General features: G+C 41.8%; 1 protein-coding gene across 3 annotated transcripts in view; it reads right to left on the bottom strand.

The window, feature by feature from the left end:
* TSHZ3 (teashirt zinc finger homeobox 3) overlaps positions 1-19755 on the bottom strand; it is an 87958-nt gene extending 68203 nt beyond the window's left edge. Inside the window, exons 1-2 of one of the 3 annotated variants that reach the window (XM_074293252.1) lie at positions 19511-19755; positions 17356-18128 (exon numbers count right to left, since the gene is read on the bottom strand). In XM_074293252.1, coding sequence (XP_074149353.1) covers positions 17356-17395 — 40 coding nt within the window. In that variant the 5' untranslated portion in view covers positions 17396-18128; positions 19511-19755. Of the gene's footprint in view, positions 1-17355; positions 18129-18477; positions 18761-19510 lie in introns of those variants that run through there. The other 2 variants (XM_074293253.1, XM_074293251.1) reach the window with 2 other exon arrangements.
* Between the last annotated feature and the right edge of the window lie 257 nt (positions 19756-20012).

The raw sequence follows: 20012 nt of genomic DNA, 5'->3' as shown, positions 1-20012 counted from the left end.
ATGCATAGTATATGTTCATACATAGACACATGTATATAGACATAGCTATAGCTCTCTCCCAAAATATAGTCAGATAACTAGACATAGATAATTTATAGGTACATATATATAATATATATCCAAATCTATATCTTTCTATAACTAGAGAGAGATGGAGATAGAGATGAAGAGGCAGAGAAATACACATGCAAACATTTTACTACCAACCCAGAATGAAAACAAAGACAGAAATCGTATGGTGAAGGAATGAAACATTTCTCTATACAAATCTAAGTTCCTTTCTACTCTTTTAAAAAACTCTACTCCCTAATCCTTTTTAAGACACTTTCCTAAAACAAAGAGAGGTTCTGATAGTAATAATAATTATACCTAATATTTGTATGAAACTTGAAAGTTTTTCAAATTGCTTTCATTTGCATAGGATAGGGCTTAGCCGAGTCATATTTTCTTTAGAATTATAGCAAAGATTTGAAATATAGTCAACCAGCTGAGAGTGTAATCTCCATCTAAAGATCATAGTTTTGGAAGATTCTTTAAAGTCATGCAGTCCCACCCTCTCATCTCACAGATAAGGAGCCTGGGGCCCTAAAACCCAGTGACAGATCATAAAGATAGTAACAGCAGATACAGAATCTGAACCCAAGTCCAGCATTCTTTTCCTGGCTGTCTCATGTGGCATAGATTCCAAGTATTTAAATTATGCAATGGATTAACATAAATTCCAAAGGTGCAGATTCAAATTTTGGTTCTATCTCTTACCACCAGTATGACTTTAAAAAAATTACTTAACTCTGGATCATTTGTAAAATAGAAGTATTAGACAAGATGCCCTTTAAAGTATCCTCTGGCTAAAATAACCATGCGTTATAGTAAGTGGAGAGGTCAAAAGGACTGGTTTCCGTCCTTCCTCCTGATACTAACTGTATGACTTTGGATAAGTCACACTCTCCCAAAAAGCTTACTTTTTTTTTCAATCTGTAAAATGAGAGTGTGGGACGAGATGACCTCTAAAGCCCCTTCTAGTTCTAGATCTTTGATCCTGTATTCCAATGGAAATTTCAAATATCTAGTTAACTTGTCTCACGGTACCCATGTGAAGCAATCGTACGACTTAAGTAAACCTGACTAAACAGCAAACTCACTGGACATTGATACCTATCTCTATATCCCTGACACTTTACTAACTCAATACTACCAGTCCCTGGCATATAGAAGGCACTTAATGAATACTTACTGATTAACTCAAAGTAACCCTACCCAATCTCTCCTTATGAGTCAGAAGGAAGCAACCATTTCTATTTTATAAAGAAAAATTTACCACGAACAGAGATGCTAAAATCCTTCCCAGATACATAGGTCATCAGAAACATGAGTGAATCCTGAAGGTATCTCCTCTGAAGTCCAGAGCATAGCTTATTCAACAAATCATTAAGAAAGCTATCAAGACTGAGAGGAAGGAAATGAGACATTAAACACTAAACATGAGAAGAATTTGACTTCTTCCTCACCACTGTCCCAGGAAAATTTACCCATCTTAAACTTTTCTGACCTTGGTTACTTGAAAAATTGTTTTGCTACCGGGGTGGGGAATGAAGGTGGAAAGGTGGGAATCTTTGTTTACCCTTCATGTATAACTCCTCACCACATATATTCTGCACCATGATTGCTCAAATGCTACATTCAATTTAACTGTCAACTAATGCTTGGCAGATTGCAGTAAGCAACAGGAGGATAGAGTATATGCTTTTTTCATTTTTGAATCCTCTAAAGTGACTAACACAGGATCTTATAAAGAAAGCAATATCCTTGGAACATTTCTTGATTTTTAAAAAATAACTGACTTAAAAAAAAAAGTTTTCAATCTAATCTTACGACCATTATAGCATTTTACTAAAAATCAATATATTTTATATAAACACTAAATAAAGAGATGGTTATCTTTTTTTTTTTTGGACCAATCTGCCTTTTTTCTTGATTAACTGCCAAATTTTGGGACTGGTTTCAATGATATTAGTCAATAAACTTCCTCAGCAACTATTTGGGAAAGGAGCTGAACAAAATGGTCAGGAGAGGCTGAGGAAAATGCTTCAATAGAGAGAAAAATCATTCTTCCTCTGAATAGAAATACCAAGACTCAAACTTTTAGTTTCTTCTTCCTACCTCCTTCATGCTGACTGCTCCCAAAGAAAAAGATTCTCAAAGCTGAATCTGCCTGAAGCTTCTGGATTTCCAGGCCTTATCAGCACCTTCCCAGAAAGACAAGGGAGGCAATGGACTCAGAGGGGACAGATTCAGCTCCAACATGGATGGAGCCACTGTAATTTTAGTGGTTACATATTGAGCAATCTACCACTAGGGAACATTTAAGGAAGTCATTTGCAAATCAAACTCACCACAGCAGGGCAACAAATTTCATTACAGTTTGAGACTTTTTGGAGAATATTTTTCAGAATCACGCAGTTAAAAAGTGACTGAAGTCACCTGTTTCTTGGTTCACACAGGTATTCTCATCAACCTCAAATGACTATCCTGCTTATATTCAGACCCACTGTAAGGGGGAAGGATATTAGGGCAGAGAGGGGACCCCGGTTTATGCTTTTGAAGCTCATCTCTTTTACTAAAAGGTCAACACTGTCAGCCCCACCAAGCTGAGAAGGAGAAATGAGTGAATACTATCTTCCCTCCATGTGGCTATAGGCAGAGAGGTTCAATCATACTTGTCTCTCGGCACTACCAGGACTAAATTTACCTAAGGAGTGTCTTAGTTCTTCTGGGAAGAGGGGACTGAGTTTATCACTCTCAAATCAGATATACCCTGGAGAGTTCCCCCAACTAAAGAGATAGTGCTCCCCCCCTTCCTTATCCATTATCCTAAGCCTCTAGGTTTTCCTCCTAATTTTAGAAGTTGTGTTGATCTGTGGGAAGAGAACAGTGTGAAAACTGAGCCCAGGATAAAAGAAAAGAAAAACAGAGAGAGAAAGAAAGGCTGTTTCAATTCTCACAGCATGTTCAATCAAAGGGCAAAGCCACTGGTATGACTTAATAATTAGGTATTAATGCATGGGAAGGAGGGAAGAATGCCAAAATACAAGTCAGAGCCTGGGTTTGAATCTTATCTACCACATCCCACCTGGATGATCTTAGTCAAGTCACTTCCCATCTCAAGGTCTCAATTCCTTCATCTATAAAAAAAAAAAAGGTTGAATTAAATAATTACTAAGACCCTACGAATAAAAATAAGCAGCCATAGAAGACACATTTTTTTTAACTTGGAAATCTTTTTAGATATTAAAACATATAACAGTCCCAGTATTATTTCTAGAAAGGAGATCATTAAGAGAAGCATGGAATTACAGAATGAGGTGTTGTGTCAAGCAAATTTTGTGGTAATTGTTCCAATACTTCAAAAAACAGATTTTCTTGGTATATTCCAGAAATGTATTTTGATGGGACTTTTCCCTATCACTACCTGGGGGTACACATTACTCATTTCAAGTCCATGGAAGACAAAACCTAATAATTTTATAACTTAAAGACCCTTCAAAGTTGAATTCCATTACATCATCCCTACTTCCTCACCATTTGAGCAATAACTGGGTCCAGCCTGGCCTAGAATGGAATCCATAATGACCACTCCAACACTGTGACTCAATGTCTGGGGTTCTATGCAAGACTCCTCTGGTTCCATGCTGACCAATCAGAGCTGTTGGGTGGGAGAATACAGGGCACAAAGCACTCGTCAGATGAAAAGGAGGCAACGAATGTCTCCAGACCCCAACCTGGACCGCCTCACTGTACTGTATGCTCCTTCTTTCCAGTCACTGCCAGGGGAGATAGTAGTACTGAAAGCAGCTTAGTGCAAGCAAGCAAGAGATTTGTGACAGAAAGTTAGAACTCTATGTCAAGCCTTTCATGCAAACAATAAATATTACTTCTGCTCATAATCAGACTTTTCTCCAGCATCGTCTTTGAATGTTGAACCTTTTTCAATTAATTAAAAACTATGCACTGCAGAGTGCATATTTTATCAGCCCTCAGCTGCTTAAGTGTCTAGAAAAGACCAGGCAGTTTTTCTTTCCTTTTTTTTTTTCCAGGCAACCCAGAGCAAGTACTTGCAAGGGTCATATCTTTTTAATTATCTTTTCTCTCTTTGATTAATTATTCCGTCTGACAATAGCGTGTTTCTAATGCTATTCACCTGCCTTTGATGATTGACAACTTTTCTGTCTGATTCAAAGCAAACAGCTGCTGCCATGATTGCCTAGCAACCAGGATGTGATGGATGAGTCCCAAAGATGGATGGCTGCAATAAATCATGTCTCCGGCTATAAAACTGAAAAAAGGGGATAAGAATAAAAGCGAACAAAAAACAAAACAAGGTTTCTTCCCATGAGTGCACTCAGCTCCTTACCAATTACACCTGAAATGGACTTTGTGCCTATTAATAGCAAAGTTTTCTAATCAGTAAGAATGTGAGGATGCCATTTGTATCAAGGTGTGTTTACAATTGTTCCTGCAAATTGGCACTTGTACTCCAATTACCTCCATGTTGCACAAGTGCAGGGCGAGGAGATCAAAGTTTTGCCTTCCTCTATGTAAGACTCTACAGGAAACAATATCATCTTTTTATAGTCTCTACTGTGAAACCAGGATTTTTAATGGTAACGAAGGGTATAAATCTGATGTACTTGATTTGGGGCAGTTGTATGGAAACCACAAAAGCAAACTCCAAGTCATTTGTGGATAGAATGAGAAATGTCAGGTTACTAATAGTTATTTCAAAACACACACACACAAACAAACACGAACACATACATATACACACACACATACATGACACACACACAGCTCTACAGCTGGTAAATGAAGAAGACAGAAAAAGAGCCATCTATAGTTTCTTTCAATTCCTTCCCTGCATATCTAGATGCTAAGCTCCTTACAGTGAAGGGAAAAGTTCATCTGACAAGCAACAGGGCCATAATATTCAAGGTTTCCACAAATCCTTGACTCTCATTTCTTTAAATGAAAAACTATCCCAGTCCAACTCTCCCTCCCATCATTTTTTAAAATTAATGTCTATACAATAAGTCATACAAGAAGCATTAAATTTAATTAACAAAGCCAAATAAAGTCTCATATTTAATAGAATCCTTGACAATTAAATTTGAACTATTGGGGCCCTCCAAGGAGGAGAGATGGGAACAGGCACGCCGGGCCAGGCCATTTTCTCCCAGAGGGAACTGAAGGCCTCAGAGGATGGAAGACACATTCTGGAGAGTTAGAAGAGAGGATTCCACACAAACCAAACCTCATCAGTCAGCCAGCCTGCTTCCCTGAATGCTTCCAGTAGGTGGGGGTATCCTGGTATGACAGCAGAAGGACTTAAGAAAACAGAAGGGATTAACCTGGCAAAAAAAACTAGGAGAAACTACCCTCAAAAACCCTAGTAATAAACCTGGGCCATACAGTACAATTGTACAAACAGGAAAGTAAAGAAAGAGAACATTATTGACAAAAGACTTTTTTAAAAAGGAAAGTATTCCTTAAATGTGGGAGTCTGCATTTCTCCATCCTCATGCTATAAATTGAGCCAGGTAGTTTAAAAAAAACAAAAAAATACATCACATTAAGCATTTCAAATGCAGAATTCCTTCTTTTTAAGCATGTAAAAGAGTTTTGAAAATCAAACATTTTTATTTTGGCAGCTATAGTTCTGTTTATATTTTAATGTTTTGTGTGTGACTGCCTCTGAAAAAGAAAAACAAGTTGTATTCTTTAGTCTAAGCTATAGAGACTTACTTCACCCTCTCTCCCTGCCCCATCGTATTCTTTGCTTTCATTAAAAATTGTCCTTTCTTTAAACACTTCTTTAAAGAGAAAAAAAAAAATGAGGACAGCACTCCTATAATGACTGGCTGGTATCTGGTAACAAACAATGGGGTGGGGAAGCAAAGCCAATCCATCATAGTGCACACATCCAGGGGCCCTATTCTGTCCCCGCTCGTCCAACTCTCAAGTTACAGCTTTACACGGCAAGTCTAAATAATATTCAAAATGATAAATGGCACCATAAGCCTGATATCCATCATCAATCTTTTTTTAAAGAACATCCATCTTCAATAATGCACGTTTGAATCATGTGAAGCCGAGAGCTCTCAGATTCATTTACACAACCCCTCACCAGCCGGTGCTGTTTGAATGATACCTGTCAACCAGTTTTCCCCTGGACTACCAAAATTGAAGCGGGGGAGGGTGTTCCAGAAGGTAAAAGAAGGGAGGGGAGAGATTCGGATAAGAAAGGATTCAAAGGGTTGAACAACGTGGTTTAGCAGATAATATGAAAGAACATAACCTCTTCAGTCAGTCTGCCAATCTCTCTCCGCCCCATGACACCCACAGAGACACATACACACAAGCTCTGTCTCCTCTCTCTCCTGTTTCTGCTCTTCAGTTTCCTCCCTCCTCTCCTCTTCCCTTTCTTCTCCTCTTCTCTCTCTGCCTCCTTTGCTGTCTTTCCTCTGTCCTCTCCCTATTTCCTTCCCCCTTCTCTCTCTCTCTTTCTTTGCTCCCTCCCCCATCAGCAATGTGGTGCTCACTGGAAGAGAGAAGACAGCATCACAAGAAACTGCTTTCCCTTCCCTGTTGTCTGGCCGGGGCCCATTTGATAAATGACATATGTCATTCTGTCAGGAGGGAAGGGTGGGTCAGTGATGTATGACTCTGCTGAAAAGGAAATCGACGGTTTGGCGTGGTGCAGCTCTTCTCCAGCAGGATTTAGTTTCAGAACTCGAAAATGAATTCTGCGACGTTTCAAGTGCACACTTAGGGCAGGCTGACGTTCGGCCTGGAGAGAGATCAAGCTTCATCCTCTCTCTGCCCTTCGGATTTCAAAAAACTGTTCCATCAACTGGAAAACTGCAAAGGGACATGCATCTATCAAAGTCCTCAACAGTAATGATTCATGGATTTTAAAAATATATCTTATATACAAATCTATATGTATTCATATATAAAAATAAACTAGGTTAAAGCTGGTATTTTTATTTATTTATTTTTTAATGGCAGAGGCCTGACACAAAAGCAAGATAAAAATTAGCATGTTTGAAGTAATCGTCCCACAGCTTGACATCTGCATAGTAAATTTTAAAGGAAAAAAAAATGTGTCAGACAGCCATGAGTCGCTCTCTCCCTCCCCCCCCCTTTCATTAGCTCACTGGCAGGGTGGCACTTCTGAACCTCATTACTGCAAGAGGATTTATGAAGCTGAACCCAATGGCAAAGAAAAGGCATCTGTCAATAATTGTAGGGAGCTGCACTCGCAGCTTTGAAATCTCATTAAGTATGCAGTTATCAGACATAAAGATCAAAAACATTACTCAACTACGACAGAATCTTATGGAGGAACATTAATTAGCAACAGGCCTACAGTACAAAAAAAAAAAAAAAAAAAAAACAGACTTCCTCTCACACCTGCCCAACCCACAAACCAAAAGCAACACTCCCCCTCCCTTCAGAAAAAAATAATTCCCAGCATCTGAGACTGATCAAGTACATGAAACGAGAGAGAGAGAGAGAGAGAGAGAGAGAGAGAGAGAGAGAGAGAGAGAGAAGAAGAAGAAGAAGAAGAAGAAGAAGAAGAAGAAGAAGAAGAAGAAGAAGAAGAAGAAGAAGAAGAAGAAGAAGAAGAAAAGAAGAAGAAGAAGAAGAAGAAAGAAGAAGAAAAAGAAGAAGAAGAAGAAGAAAGAAGAAGAAGAAGAAGAAAGAAGAAGAAGAAGAAGAAGAAGAAGAAGAAGAAGAAGAAGAAGAAGAAGAAGAAGAAAGAAGAAGAAGAAGAAGAAGAAGAAGAAGAAGAAGAAGAAGAAGAAGAAAGAAGAAGAAGAAGAAGAAAAGAAAAGGAGGAGGAGGAGAGGAAAAGGCAAGGAGAGAGGGAGAAAGGGGGGGATAAAAGAAAAGGGGGAGGGAGGGGAAATTCAGTAGAGACGGTCTTGGCGGTGAAGAGAGAAAAGGAAGAAGCTGTCAAAAGTTGAGAAGGATGTCAGTACTGGCCCTGATTACAAGGGCCTATAGAGTTCCCAGACCTTTTATCATCCCTGCCATCAAAAACAGACTGTGTGTCACAGAGAGATGACTGATGGCTGCCAGTCTCCCAGAACCCTGCCAAAACCTCAGGAGGCCCCTGTTTTTCTGCCCCCCTCCTACCCCAAGATTCCTAGCCCTCCAGCAACAAGCTTGACCTAGCAGGAAAAGAACTTTAGGCACAGAGCCCAGGCCTTGAGAGAGATACTCCAAACAGCGCCCTGCTCTTCCCACAGAACAATTCAGTGAGAAGGTGGTTAGGGATTGTTTTTTCAGCTTACTGGAGTTAGCTACAATACCTCCTCTGCCCTATACACTAAAGGTCTACAAGGATTTGGAAATAACCCTGAGAAATCACTACTGTAAACATCTTCCTCTTTTACATATATAGATCTCAGCATCCACTTCTTTCATTCTTTGAGCACAACTTTCACACATAATCTTTTACAAAATGCAGGGTAATGACATATAAATTTGTAGAGAAAACATAAATGACTCCTGAATTGAGGTTATTGAGAAATTGAGATTATAAAATCAAATGACCTTCACAGCATTAAGTAAGTTTTGTAAGTATCTGAAAGCTAAGGCCATATCAGTATTTTAGTTTCAGAATCCATGACATATCTAGTACACAATATCAAATTGCAATATCAAATTTCTACCATGCTACTTCACTCTCTTTTTTCACCTATATGAGCAAAAGCTATATTTATAAATATGATACATAAAGAATAATTTTATTCTATTTACAACCTTCCAACAGGAATTATACTTGCTATATATCAGGCACCTCTAGAATTCAGTGTTAAGAGTACCCTAAAGTTGGGATGAGGGCTCTGCCCAAAACAGTAAAGTGATTTCTTTGTAGGACTCAGCATGATCCCATTATTGTATCCCTGGGAGTCACTGGAACACCATAATAAACCAATAGGTAGAACAACTAGCACCTTTAATGAATGTTAAATAATAATAATTAACCAATCTCCTTCTACATTGCACTTCCTAAAGGCCCTTTTATGGAAGACCATTCTTCTACAGTTACTTACAGGCCTTCTTACATCTATTACCCACAATCCTGTGTTATCCAGGAGATGCAAAGAAAACCTAAAAACAAAAAGATCGCTATAATCCCATCACTGGCTTCCTTAGTGAAACCTGCTTAGTGAAAAGGATAGAAAAGGGTGAAAAGCGTTTGGGAGGTTCCTCATTCAGTGAACCCCCTCACCGAGGCCAAAACTATCACTTCTTAAAACCAGAATAATTTACTTTTTAACAAGACATATCTTAAATAAGAAGTTTAAGCCTCCCAAGCAGCCAGCTTTGGGAGACCTTCCCCTTCCAAAAATGTACTCTCCTTTAGAATATCCATTAACATGGCTTTAGATAAATCATCACCTGTGACAAAAGGAAATGAAAGCAGTGCTGCAAATCACATTTTGTTAAAAAGAATTCTAGCTCAAGTGTTACAATAAGGTGTTTATATTTCTTCATATGCTTACCATATTACCTTTATTATGTGTAACATCAAAGTGATTATCGCAATTACATCTAACAGAATTAATTATATAACTTCCCATCACTCCTGGATACATAATGCATTAGAGGTAAGCCCAAGAAAGAAAACATCTTGATTGTGGAAACTATTGTTGGTGCCTATTTTCTTCCGCAGCTGTACCAAACTGAAGACAAATTTTAGAAATGGTAGGGCAAAAGAAGTTGAACCAGGTAAAGGGCAGTAAGTATATGGATAGTGAAGTATATATATATATATATATTTTTTTTTTTTTTAGTTGAAGAAATGGTCTGTTTTCATATTGTTTTGGTACAAATGGCCAGGTAAAATCATTTTAAAAAATTATTTTCATTTTTTAAAAGGAACTGGTTAATCTACCTAACAAATCCATTACTCCATAAAGAAAGGAATGCATGGGTGAAAGACTTACAAGCCTTTACGTATGCAAAATAAATTCACTCAAAGCTTCATTAATATTAATTTAAATTCAAAACCCATTTACATTAAATTGTTCATTAAAAACTGCCTATTTTATGCAACATGCATTCCTCAAAGAACGCAGAGGAAACTGAAACACATAGGGCTGGATTTAATGATGGGGATGAAATATCAAAAGTAAATGAATTTGAGTCATTTCACGCATATTATAAAGCCAGCCCTTTCCTCTCCACCAGCACTAAGCTGAAGTTGGGTGGGCCCTCAGTCATCCATAGTACTCAGCATTAAGTCATTCAAGATTTGTATATGAAATCTTCTGACTTTTCAAATAATGGACACAAGAAAAAAGGAATAATTCATGATAAAGAGTGAATAAATATACCCAGTTCAAAATACTGGACAAGTAAGAACATGCAAAACTACTTCGAGAATCTCAAATAGACTCTAAATTAATGATAAGTTTGCCTCAATTGTTAAAAATGCATATGAGTTTAAGTATGTCGGTGTAAATGTGCATATCCTTGGTCTAAAATTAACATCATTCCTTTTTTCTTTTTCTCTCACCTCTGCCCCAACTCCCTCCCCCCACAGAATTTTACAGCTTCTGAAAGCCTGAGGAATAAGAGTATTATGGGAAGAGCTTGGGAGGTTCCTCATTCAGTGAACTCCCACACCGAGGACACTTACTAACTTACCCTGTTTCCCAAACAGCTGTTCTGGATGGAAGAAACAGAGTCATAATTAATAACATGTGTCCTGACAGTATGAATTAATAATTTATCATTAAGCACAAACACCAAGTTAAATTATTCTTCAAAAGTCACACCTTTGCACATCTGAGAAAACAGGATAAGGGAAAGTTGCAGGTAACGTGGCCTTTTAAGGAATAATTTTTACAATTCTTGTCCTGGATCATTTCTTAAAAAACACACACACACACACACACACACACACACACAAATCTAGAGTCAAAATTAACTAAACTTATGTATCAAAGTACTACTCAAACTTGTTTCTGTACTCAATTTCTTTTTTAGAAAAAATTTAGAGATGCTTTAAATCTTTCCAAATTTTATTAAAGGATTTTAAAATAAGATAAAAAAAATTCCCTAGATCCATAGTTTTGCACATAGGTAGTTATAAACAATTTCATAATGTTCTATTCTACATTACTTCAGCCCAGAAATTATGAAGCAAAATTTTTTTCACAATGACCTAAATTACTGAAACCTACAACTAATGCAAATTGTTAAAACTCAAAGAAAGCTAACAAAACCTATGTCTCCATTGCTGTGCTTTTGGTAATAACACTAAAAAGTAGGTGAATGGGTGGGCATGAAAGAGAGAAAAAGAAAGAGGAAGAGAGAGAGAGAGAGAGAGAGAGAGAGAGAGAGAGAGAGAGAGAGAGAGAGAGAGAGAGAGAGAGAGAGAGAGAGAGAGAGGAAACACACTTAACCACACTCATTGTTTAGTGGGATTTTTTAAATTAATTTAATGACTAACTGCAAATACTGGAAACTAGAATTAATCTGTCTGGATAAAAAAAGGCTTACAGACATTTAAATGCATGTATCGGGACACTTTATCAACCTAACATAAAATTGTCATCTTATCTTATTATATGACTATTTTATGCATGTGTCAAAGATTTTAAAAATGACTGCCTGTCTATTCAGTCTAATTACAACTGCATATTATCTGTCTGCATGTACCAGTCCATATCATTGTTACTAAATACATTATATTGTATTCACCTTACATTGTTAACTTCAGACAGATAAACCACAATTTGGGAGTGACTAAATTTTAAAATTCTTAAGTCTTAAACACCTGAGCAAGAATGTTTGGTGACACTAGATTGTTTATGATTTTTTTTCCTCATATATCAATGGGTAATATTCTAATACAGGAAATGTTAGCATTGAATATATCTGCATACATACACATTACATGTGTGAGCTATATACATGTATGTCCATACATACATATGTGTGTGCATTTATATAATATAGACCGGTTTGACTAACATAACCAAATATACCATAATACTGTGTATATCCCCATAAAACTCATTCACATCTATACATACAAAGACACACCTACTTTGTACTCATAGGACTCTGTATTTTATAGTTGGTCTCCTGTATCGATGTGAAAGGAATGGAGTGAAAGTGATGCACACTGCATTTGAAATAACTGAAACACTCATATCATTGGATTAAAATGTTACTGCTTCTCCACAGAGGCGGAGGAGTTGCAAGACTACTCTTCTGATTTCAGCTTTGATTTCCTCCATGGCCTTCCCCATCACCCAGGTGAGCAAGATTTTGTACCTTAAAATTGACCGTTCAATGTAATTCCCACCGAAGTGATCTTTTCTATGTTCCAGCTGATACTTATTCTGGAAAACATCACTGGGGGAAAGAAGTTGGGGAAGTGATGGTGAACTACTCTAATCTTGCAAACTCACCCTAGCTCCACAGCATTCCCCATAACCCTGCAGCGGTCACAATTCATTCTAATCACTTTACAACACAATCTTTAGTAAAAAGAGAAAGAATGCAGACTTGTGAGCCAATTTAAGGAATAACTGCTGATACATCAGTTATTGATGATTTCCCTACTGCTTATGAGTATGCTCAAGGCAAAACTACAAGGAAGATGACAACATCAACCATTCGCAATAAACTGTGGCCCTGGAGAGCACTGAAGTCTTAACTGACAGTTGTCAAGATAATAAGAGCAGTGGCAGCTGATTCTGGAAGATTCTATTCTCCAGTTGAATGTTTACCAGAAATGGCCATCTTTCCTTGCCTTTCTTTATAACCCCTTTCTTTTCTTTTCTTTCTTTCTTTTTTTTTTTTTTTTTTTTTTGCATTGTTCCTCATACTTTGCAGGGAAAAGGGGGGAAAGGAAAAGCAGAGGGACAGCCATAACTAATCATGTTGTCAGCTTGCTGCTGGGAGGAATCTCTGTCGAACAGAGAAATATGTGGCAGGTTTGGAGGCAAATAGGATCTATCAGGGGCTGTATCCCTGAGTACCTACAGAGAGGTACTCTGACTACATAGCTCTGTTTACTACGGTTGGAGAGTAGACTCCAGAGCAGTTGATACGTTACAAGGCAAGGTCTAATTTTCCAAAGATATATCATATATCCTGGTAGGTTGTAGCAGTTAAGCATAACCTGGCACATTCTACCTAGAACTCTGAAAGGTATTTCAGTATTTCCTGGTATTTATGTAGTTATTCGTCTAAGTAGCCCTCTTCAGAAACAACTTAAGGCATTGGTGTTAGCAAACTCAACTGAAATCATGGTGTTTAAGAAGAATGCTAAAAAAATTCAAGATCTTTATGAGTTTAATCTATTACAGCTAAGCTCCAAAGGAGGATAATTTTCTCCCAAAGAATGAAACTTCAAAGTAGCAGGGGCTAAGAACTAGTTGGTGATAAAAACAGAAAAAGAAAGAATTGGGTTTCTATTATCCTGAGTTACATATCTCCTCTTAAGAAATAAAATTAAATGAATAAAAGGTCTATCACTAGGCTATTAAGAATAAATATAACCATGATTTCTTGATCTTTTAAGAGGACACTTATTGTTTCTATCTGATTTTTTTAATTGCTAAGAAAAAGCTGTCATTTTTAGGAAGGTATAATTATAACTTTTCTAGAATCAGACTGGCCTCCATTAACATTCCTGGGTCCTAGCTTTCCCAAATATCATCTATTTGTCATAAAAGTGAGCTACCTTAAGTGACAGATTCTTGAGAACTAAAACTTATTCCTTTAAACAGGTGAAAAAATCTCTTTGTCTGACCTTCTCCCACATTAGTTGAGGAAAGTAGGGGAAGGAAGAAGAAAGTCACCAGATCCCGAGTTATTTCCCTCCTTTACATTCCCAAAATAAGAAATGATTGCTTTTCAGAAATTCTTGAAGACAGCTTTAGTCTTCTGCAGTGTGTTAACACTTGGGCTAGACATAAAGAATTTGTGCACCTGTCTGTTATGTCTGCAAGCTCTGTACAGCTGAGAGTTCTTTGTTGTTGTTATTCTACTCCAGACCATTAAAAGGGCCCTAATTCCTATGACATGATTATCCAGGTACCAAAGCCCATTTGTCACCTGCAGCAGAAAATTGAGTTAATGCACAACTAAAGGCAACCAGGACTGTGTAATATCAACTTGATTACATCAAACTAGCTGCAAACCTAATTCTACTGGATGACACTGCGTCGAGCTTGTCATCTCCAATCATTAAAGCTGTCAGGAATCCATCAGGTTTACAGCTAATTAGGTGAACACTAATGAAGCTGGCAAAACAACTTTTCTTTTTTTATGGCTGAGCGGACCTTTCAGTTTGGAGGGGGAAAAATTCTCTAGTATTCTCTAGGTTGCTGGGAACTGGATTTTCATAGTTACCAATCAGCAGACATCTTTTTTTTTTTTTTTTAACCCCCTCTCTATCAGTACAAAGCAATCAATTTGTCATCACTCTCAGTATGCCACAAAAGCAGTCATGAACCTTATAACTTGCAGCTGTGAGGACCCAAAAGGAGGAGGGGTGGGGGGAATGGGAAGTTTCTTGTCCATCTAGACAAAAACCTCACACAGCTCACTTATTGGTCTTTACATACTTATCACCAGCATAAATGTGGAGGGTATTTTTTTTCACTCTTCTTAAATAAGTGGCCCTTCAGTCATTCTCCACCCCCTCCTCTTCATGTCCATTAGGCAGAGGCATTTTGATAAAGTAAAGCCAAAGCCAGTGTATGGGGGAAGAATGAAAGCACTCACTCTGCCAACTTCTGATTGACCATTAAGCTATTGATGAATGTGCCTGTCAGGAGAGAGACAATTAAATCAAATATGAAACAAAGTCGTTTTGACGGGTCATTTTGATAGAGCAAAACCATTCTTCCATCTCCTATTAGTCCTGCAGTCAAGTTTTTATAATGAATATTTCTTAACTAACCTGCTAAATCTTGGTTGTTTTACAAAAGGTATAAAAAAATTCCTGCAGCGCAGGCTGCTCTTGAAAGGAAAAAAAAAAAAAAGTCTGCTTCTAGTTTCTTTAGTATTCTAGCACATCAGGTAAGAGGATCAGATTTAGTGAGTGACACTGAAAAGCTGAAGTGCAAAGAGATAACCAGGCGAAATTTGAAGATGTTAAAATGAATCCTATGTAAATTACAAGACACACAGACACCTTTTGCATACCCAAAATAAAAAAAAAAAAAAGTCTGGAACCCAGAATGAAGCCCAGGAAATTAATTAGTATGTACCTTAAAAAGGCAACATTTTAAAAGAAAGCATTGTTAAGCTAAAGTTGGGAAAAGGATGGGGGGGGTCATTGATGCAGTTAATATCTTCACCTAATTTATTTAAGTTAAACATTGATCTGGTTAAGAAACTGAGAGACTTTAGTTGTCGAACATCCCGTGCATAACTGTAACAATTTGAAAACTTTCTAAACTTGTGTCAACCTGGAAATAAGAAGAAAAATATCCTCCCCAGAAAGTCTATCTCTTTCCATGGTTTTCTAAACATATTTGACATGAGAGCATATGCCTGGTGGAAGAAATAACTATGCACAGTTATCTATCTTGTGGAAAGGATTGGAAGAGAGTTCATTGTATTTGGGCTCCAATTGTCAGATCCTGGGTAGTTTCCTTTTTTCTCTATAGGAAACTAAAACTGCCAATTTACTGTACTTATTAATGAGTACTATTCAAGAACAATTGGGATAACAGAACTTACCACCATCACTACTATTACTATTACTACTCCTACTACACTACTACTACTACCACCACCACCACTACCACCATCACTACTGCTACTATTACTGCAAAATATAGTTAGGAGGGAAGTACTACGTTCGGATACACTGAACACATAATTTCCAGTCAAGAAAAGCTCAGATTATACTTGACCAACAGTCTTTCCCCCTTCTCCTTCAGTTCCTCCCTCTGCCACCTCTTAAACACTTAATCTTCTCGTTTGTGCAACATCATCTGTACCTCTCCACCTATGAGTGTTACTCGTATCAAAATACATTTTGTCCATATGTGGTCCTCTCAAACAACCCTCCAGAAATCCCTGATCTACTGACAGAGCTGCCTGACGTCACAGAGCCTGGCGTTACTGGAGCAAGTGATTTATTGATGTTTATTGGGAATGAATAGATCAAAGGCAGCAGGATGACAGGCGATCAATCAGTCATCAAATCAAGGATGGCAAGAGGCCAGAAATCCTTCTAGCAGTCCACATGCCCCCAACCGACGATTATTGCAAAATAATGTTTGTGTGTGTGTTGTCTTTGGTTCATGGGTTGGTTTGCCAGGAAAAAAAAAATAATTAATTAAAAATCTGCTCAGCCTTAACAGGACTTGACAGTCCTGGCCCAAAAGAAAGAAAAGAAAAAGACAACTATTCAGATGTAGCCCAGAAAGTATTAGGAAGAAAAGAAAAGGAGAGTAGTAAGGGGGGGAAAGGCGGAGAAGGGATTGAAAGCCAGCATCAAAAATATTCTTGACAGTCATCTGACAATACACAGACCCTTCTCAGCTTCGGCCTCCTCTGCGGCTTCTCAGCTTGGGCCCAATAAATGAAAAATCAATAGGATTAGCCAGGAGGTTGCCAAAGGGACTATGGGCTCCTTAGAGGAACTGGAGATGTCCCCAGCTCAGCCCCGCAGGAGGGAAGACAGCTTCAGGCCAAGTTTAAGGGGGGGGAGGAGGCGGGGAAGAGGACTCTCCAGTATCTCTTTTAAGAAACCAAATGACCCTCTAGGACTCGGATTCGGACTGGCTCTTACTCTCTGTCTCTCTGTCTCTCTGTCTCTCTCTCTCTCTCTCTCTCACACACACACACACACACACACACACACACACACACACACACACACTCTCTCTCTCTCTCTCTCTCTCTCTCTCTCTCTCTCTCTCTCTCTCTCTCTCTCTCTCTTCCCCTCTCAACTCATCTTTTCAAGGGAAAAAGAAATAGTGAGACACGGCAAAAAGACAGTGTTTGCTTCTTTTCCGAAGTGAGGCTCCAAAAGTCCGGAAGAAAGAGGGTAGCAGGGGAAGAGAACTAGGTGTCCAAGGGAGCTGGATGCCCCAAATCCGACAACCTCACACATTGGCATATTGCAAAGCCCTCAGTTACTCTGAAAATAGTGAGGGCAGATGGAGTAGAGTGAAATGCTGGAAGGTGAAAACAAATCGGACCCGGGGAGAGGAGAGAGGAAGCGGTAGGGACGGGAAAATGGTTAGGGAGAGATGGAAGGAAGAGGAGGAGGAGTAGAAGAGAGAAGACGGTTCGTACCTGCTGCGCGCCGGGGCGCTTGCTGCTTTCTCCTCGGCATCCTGCTCTCCAGCGACTGCTGCTGCCGCCGCCGCCGCCGCCGCCGCCGCTGCTGCTGCTTGCCAGGGGTAGGGGGGCGGCGAGCGGGGAGGGGTAGGAGGAGAGGGGAGGGGAGTGGGTGGCGCTGGGGTGGGAGCTCTGGGGGGGGGAGGTTGGCAGAGTTATCTCAGCCTCCCCCCCGGAGATCTTCTGTGTGATCCTGCTTCCTCCAGTCTCTCAGCTTTTTCCCCCCTTCTCGCTCATACACGATCCCACAAACGTGAAGGAGGAGGAGAGGGGAAGGGGGAGGAGGGAGCAGGAGGGAGAGGGAGGAGGAGGAAGAGGAGAAAGGAGGAGGGAGGGAAGGTGGTAGGAGGACGGAGCTGCCGGCAGAATGGGAAGTTTGACAAATCGCCCCGGAGGCAGGAGGAGGAGGGGGAGGCGCAGCCTGGCCTCCCCCTCCCCGGCCCCAGATGAGGTGCGCCTGGTTGGGGGGAGGGGGGGCAGAGAATTGGAGGTGGAGGGGGAGAAGGAAATCCGAGGATGGAGAAGAGGAGAGGAGGGGGCAGAGGGGAGCCCTCGCTCCTCTTCCAGTACGGGCCCCGGCCCTCCCCGGGGGGAGGGGGCTCACGGCATCCAGCGGGGAGGCGCGTACAGGCTGGCCGGCCCCGGCGGCCGCAGCAGCAGCCGCTGCAGGATCAGCGGTCCTCAGAGCCGGCGGCGGGGCTGGAGCCGCGGCGGCCGCAACAGGCAAGCTTAAAGGAAAACGAGATGATCGTATCACTCAACTCGGCTGGGGGGGCGGCAGCAACGAGCTCCCCCCCCCCCCCCCCCCGCAGCGGTCCTCGGGACATTCGCTCCTTAGCTGCTCCACAGGGGGGAGGGGTCTGAGCTTTTTCCCGGCCCCCTCCCAGCCCCTCCCCTCTACTCCTCGCCCCCCCACCGGGTGCAAGCTCCGTCTCCCCTTCCCGCCCCTATCCCAGGATTGCATGCACCCCCCCACCCCCTCCTCCCCGCAGCCGCGGCCGCGGCCGCCGCCGCTGCTGCCGCCTTCCGCGCCCGCCCTGCCCCGGCCCCTCTGCCCCAGCTGCTAGCCCCGCTCACCGCTCCCGGGAGACGGCGGCTCTTCACTTTGCTGCCCTTACCACCGAGTCCCTGGGTCAGGCCTGGCCCGGGCCCACGCACCCCCCTTCTTCTCCTATCTTACCCCCCTCTCCCCTCCTTCGCCGGGCACTCTTCTTCGCCCGCTTTTGTCTAAAGGCCTGAAATCTGTCACGGCAAGTCCGATCGCCCCACAAGATGACAGTCAAACATTCATGAAAAGCAGTTTCCGTGAGAGACTGAGAGAGGGAGGGTAGGAGGGCGCAGGCAGAGCCTAGGGAGAGGGAGAGGGGGAAGCCCACGGCCGCGGCTCCTGCCCCCTCTCACCCCCTCCTCCCACCCCGGCTCCTCCTCCAAGCCGTCCCCCCCCACCAGTCCGAAATGGAGACTTTCCCCAATTTCTTTTCCCGGCAAACTTTCCTCCCACATAGGGGTTCAGAGGGTTGAGATGGGGCGACTCGTAAGTTTCCTCGTAAGACTTTTACAAAAAATGTCCCACCCTGCTACCCCCACTAAGACCGGCGCTCCCCTTCCCACGCCTTGACTTTCAAACACGGCCCCCCCCCCCCGAATGTTACAGCCCGCACCCCCACCCATTCCCTGGAGCGACTGATAAAGAGGGAGTTGGAAACCATCCAATGGCCTCACCCGCCCCCGGGACTCTACATCCCAACCTTGTCCCTTCCTCGGGGCTCTCAGGAGAGGGGGAGGGGGTTCTCCTACCGAGGTCCCCTCCCTGTTTTCTGCACATCTACCTCCCCAGCCTCACCGCCCTACTCCACTGCCCTTTCCTTCCCACATCATCAACCGGGGGTGGGGCAGGGTTGGGTTAGAGGAAGGCGATCGATTATTGATTGGAAGATTGGGGATCGATCAGGGGCCCAAGTGACTGCCCCCTTCCCCGGCCTGTCCGCCAGGGACAGACGGCCACACCAACTCTGGGAGACGCAAGAGGTGGAGGAGGAGAGCGAGTAGCTGCGGGAGGAGGTGAAGGAGGAGGAAGAGGAGGAGGAAGAGGAGGAGGAGGCTCACTTACTGGCGGCGGGTGCGTGCGTCTGTCCGAGTTCATTTGTGCAATCCCGGGGCCGGGAGAGCGGAGCGCTGGCGGCGGCGCATCGATGCGCTGTGGGTTTGATTGCGTCTCCCTGGGTTTGCAATAATGCGCAGCCCGAAGGAGGGGACTGATTTCTGTTTCCAGTGCTTTGCGAACATGGACCGGTAGCTATGGCCAAGCACCTTCCCGGCCTGGCCGCCAAGTGCACTTTTTCCTGGGCCCCCGCCCCCGCCCACCCCCTGCGGCTTGCCTGTCTCTGCTTCTGCTTCTGCCTTTCTTCCCCTCTTTTCTTCCGCTTTCCCCGTGTGGGCTGGGGGAGCCACTTAATGACAGTCCCAGCAAAGCCGAGGCGTTTCTGCCTCTTCCCGGGGCCGCCGCCTCCTCTGGGTTTCAGGCTCCGGACTTCTGATCCCAGCCCCAGTAGCAAAGCAAGGTCTGGTTGGGTGGGTGGTTGAATTGCCCTTTTTTCCCCCACTCTCCTGAA

Source organism: Sminthopsis crassicaudata, chromosome 2 (assembly GCF_048593235.1).
Source record: "Sminthopsis crassicaudata isolate SCR6 chromosome 2, ASM4859323v1, whole genome shotgun sequence".
Classification (NCBI taxonomy): Eukaryota; Metazoa; Chordata; class Mammalia; order Dasyuromorphia; family Dasyuridae; genus Sminthopsis; species Sminthopsis crassicaudata.
The sequence above is the reverse complement of the archived record's forward strand: the minus strand, read 5'-3'. Positions and strand labels throughout refer to the sequence as shown.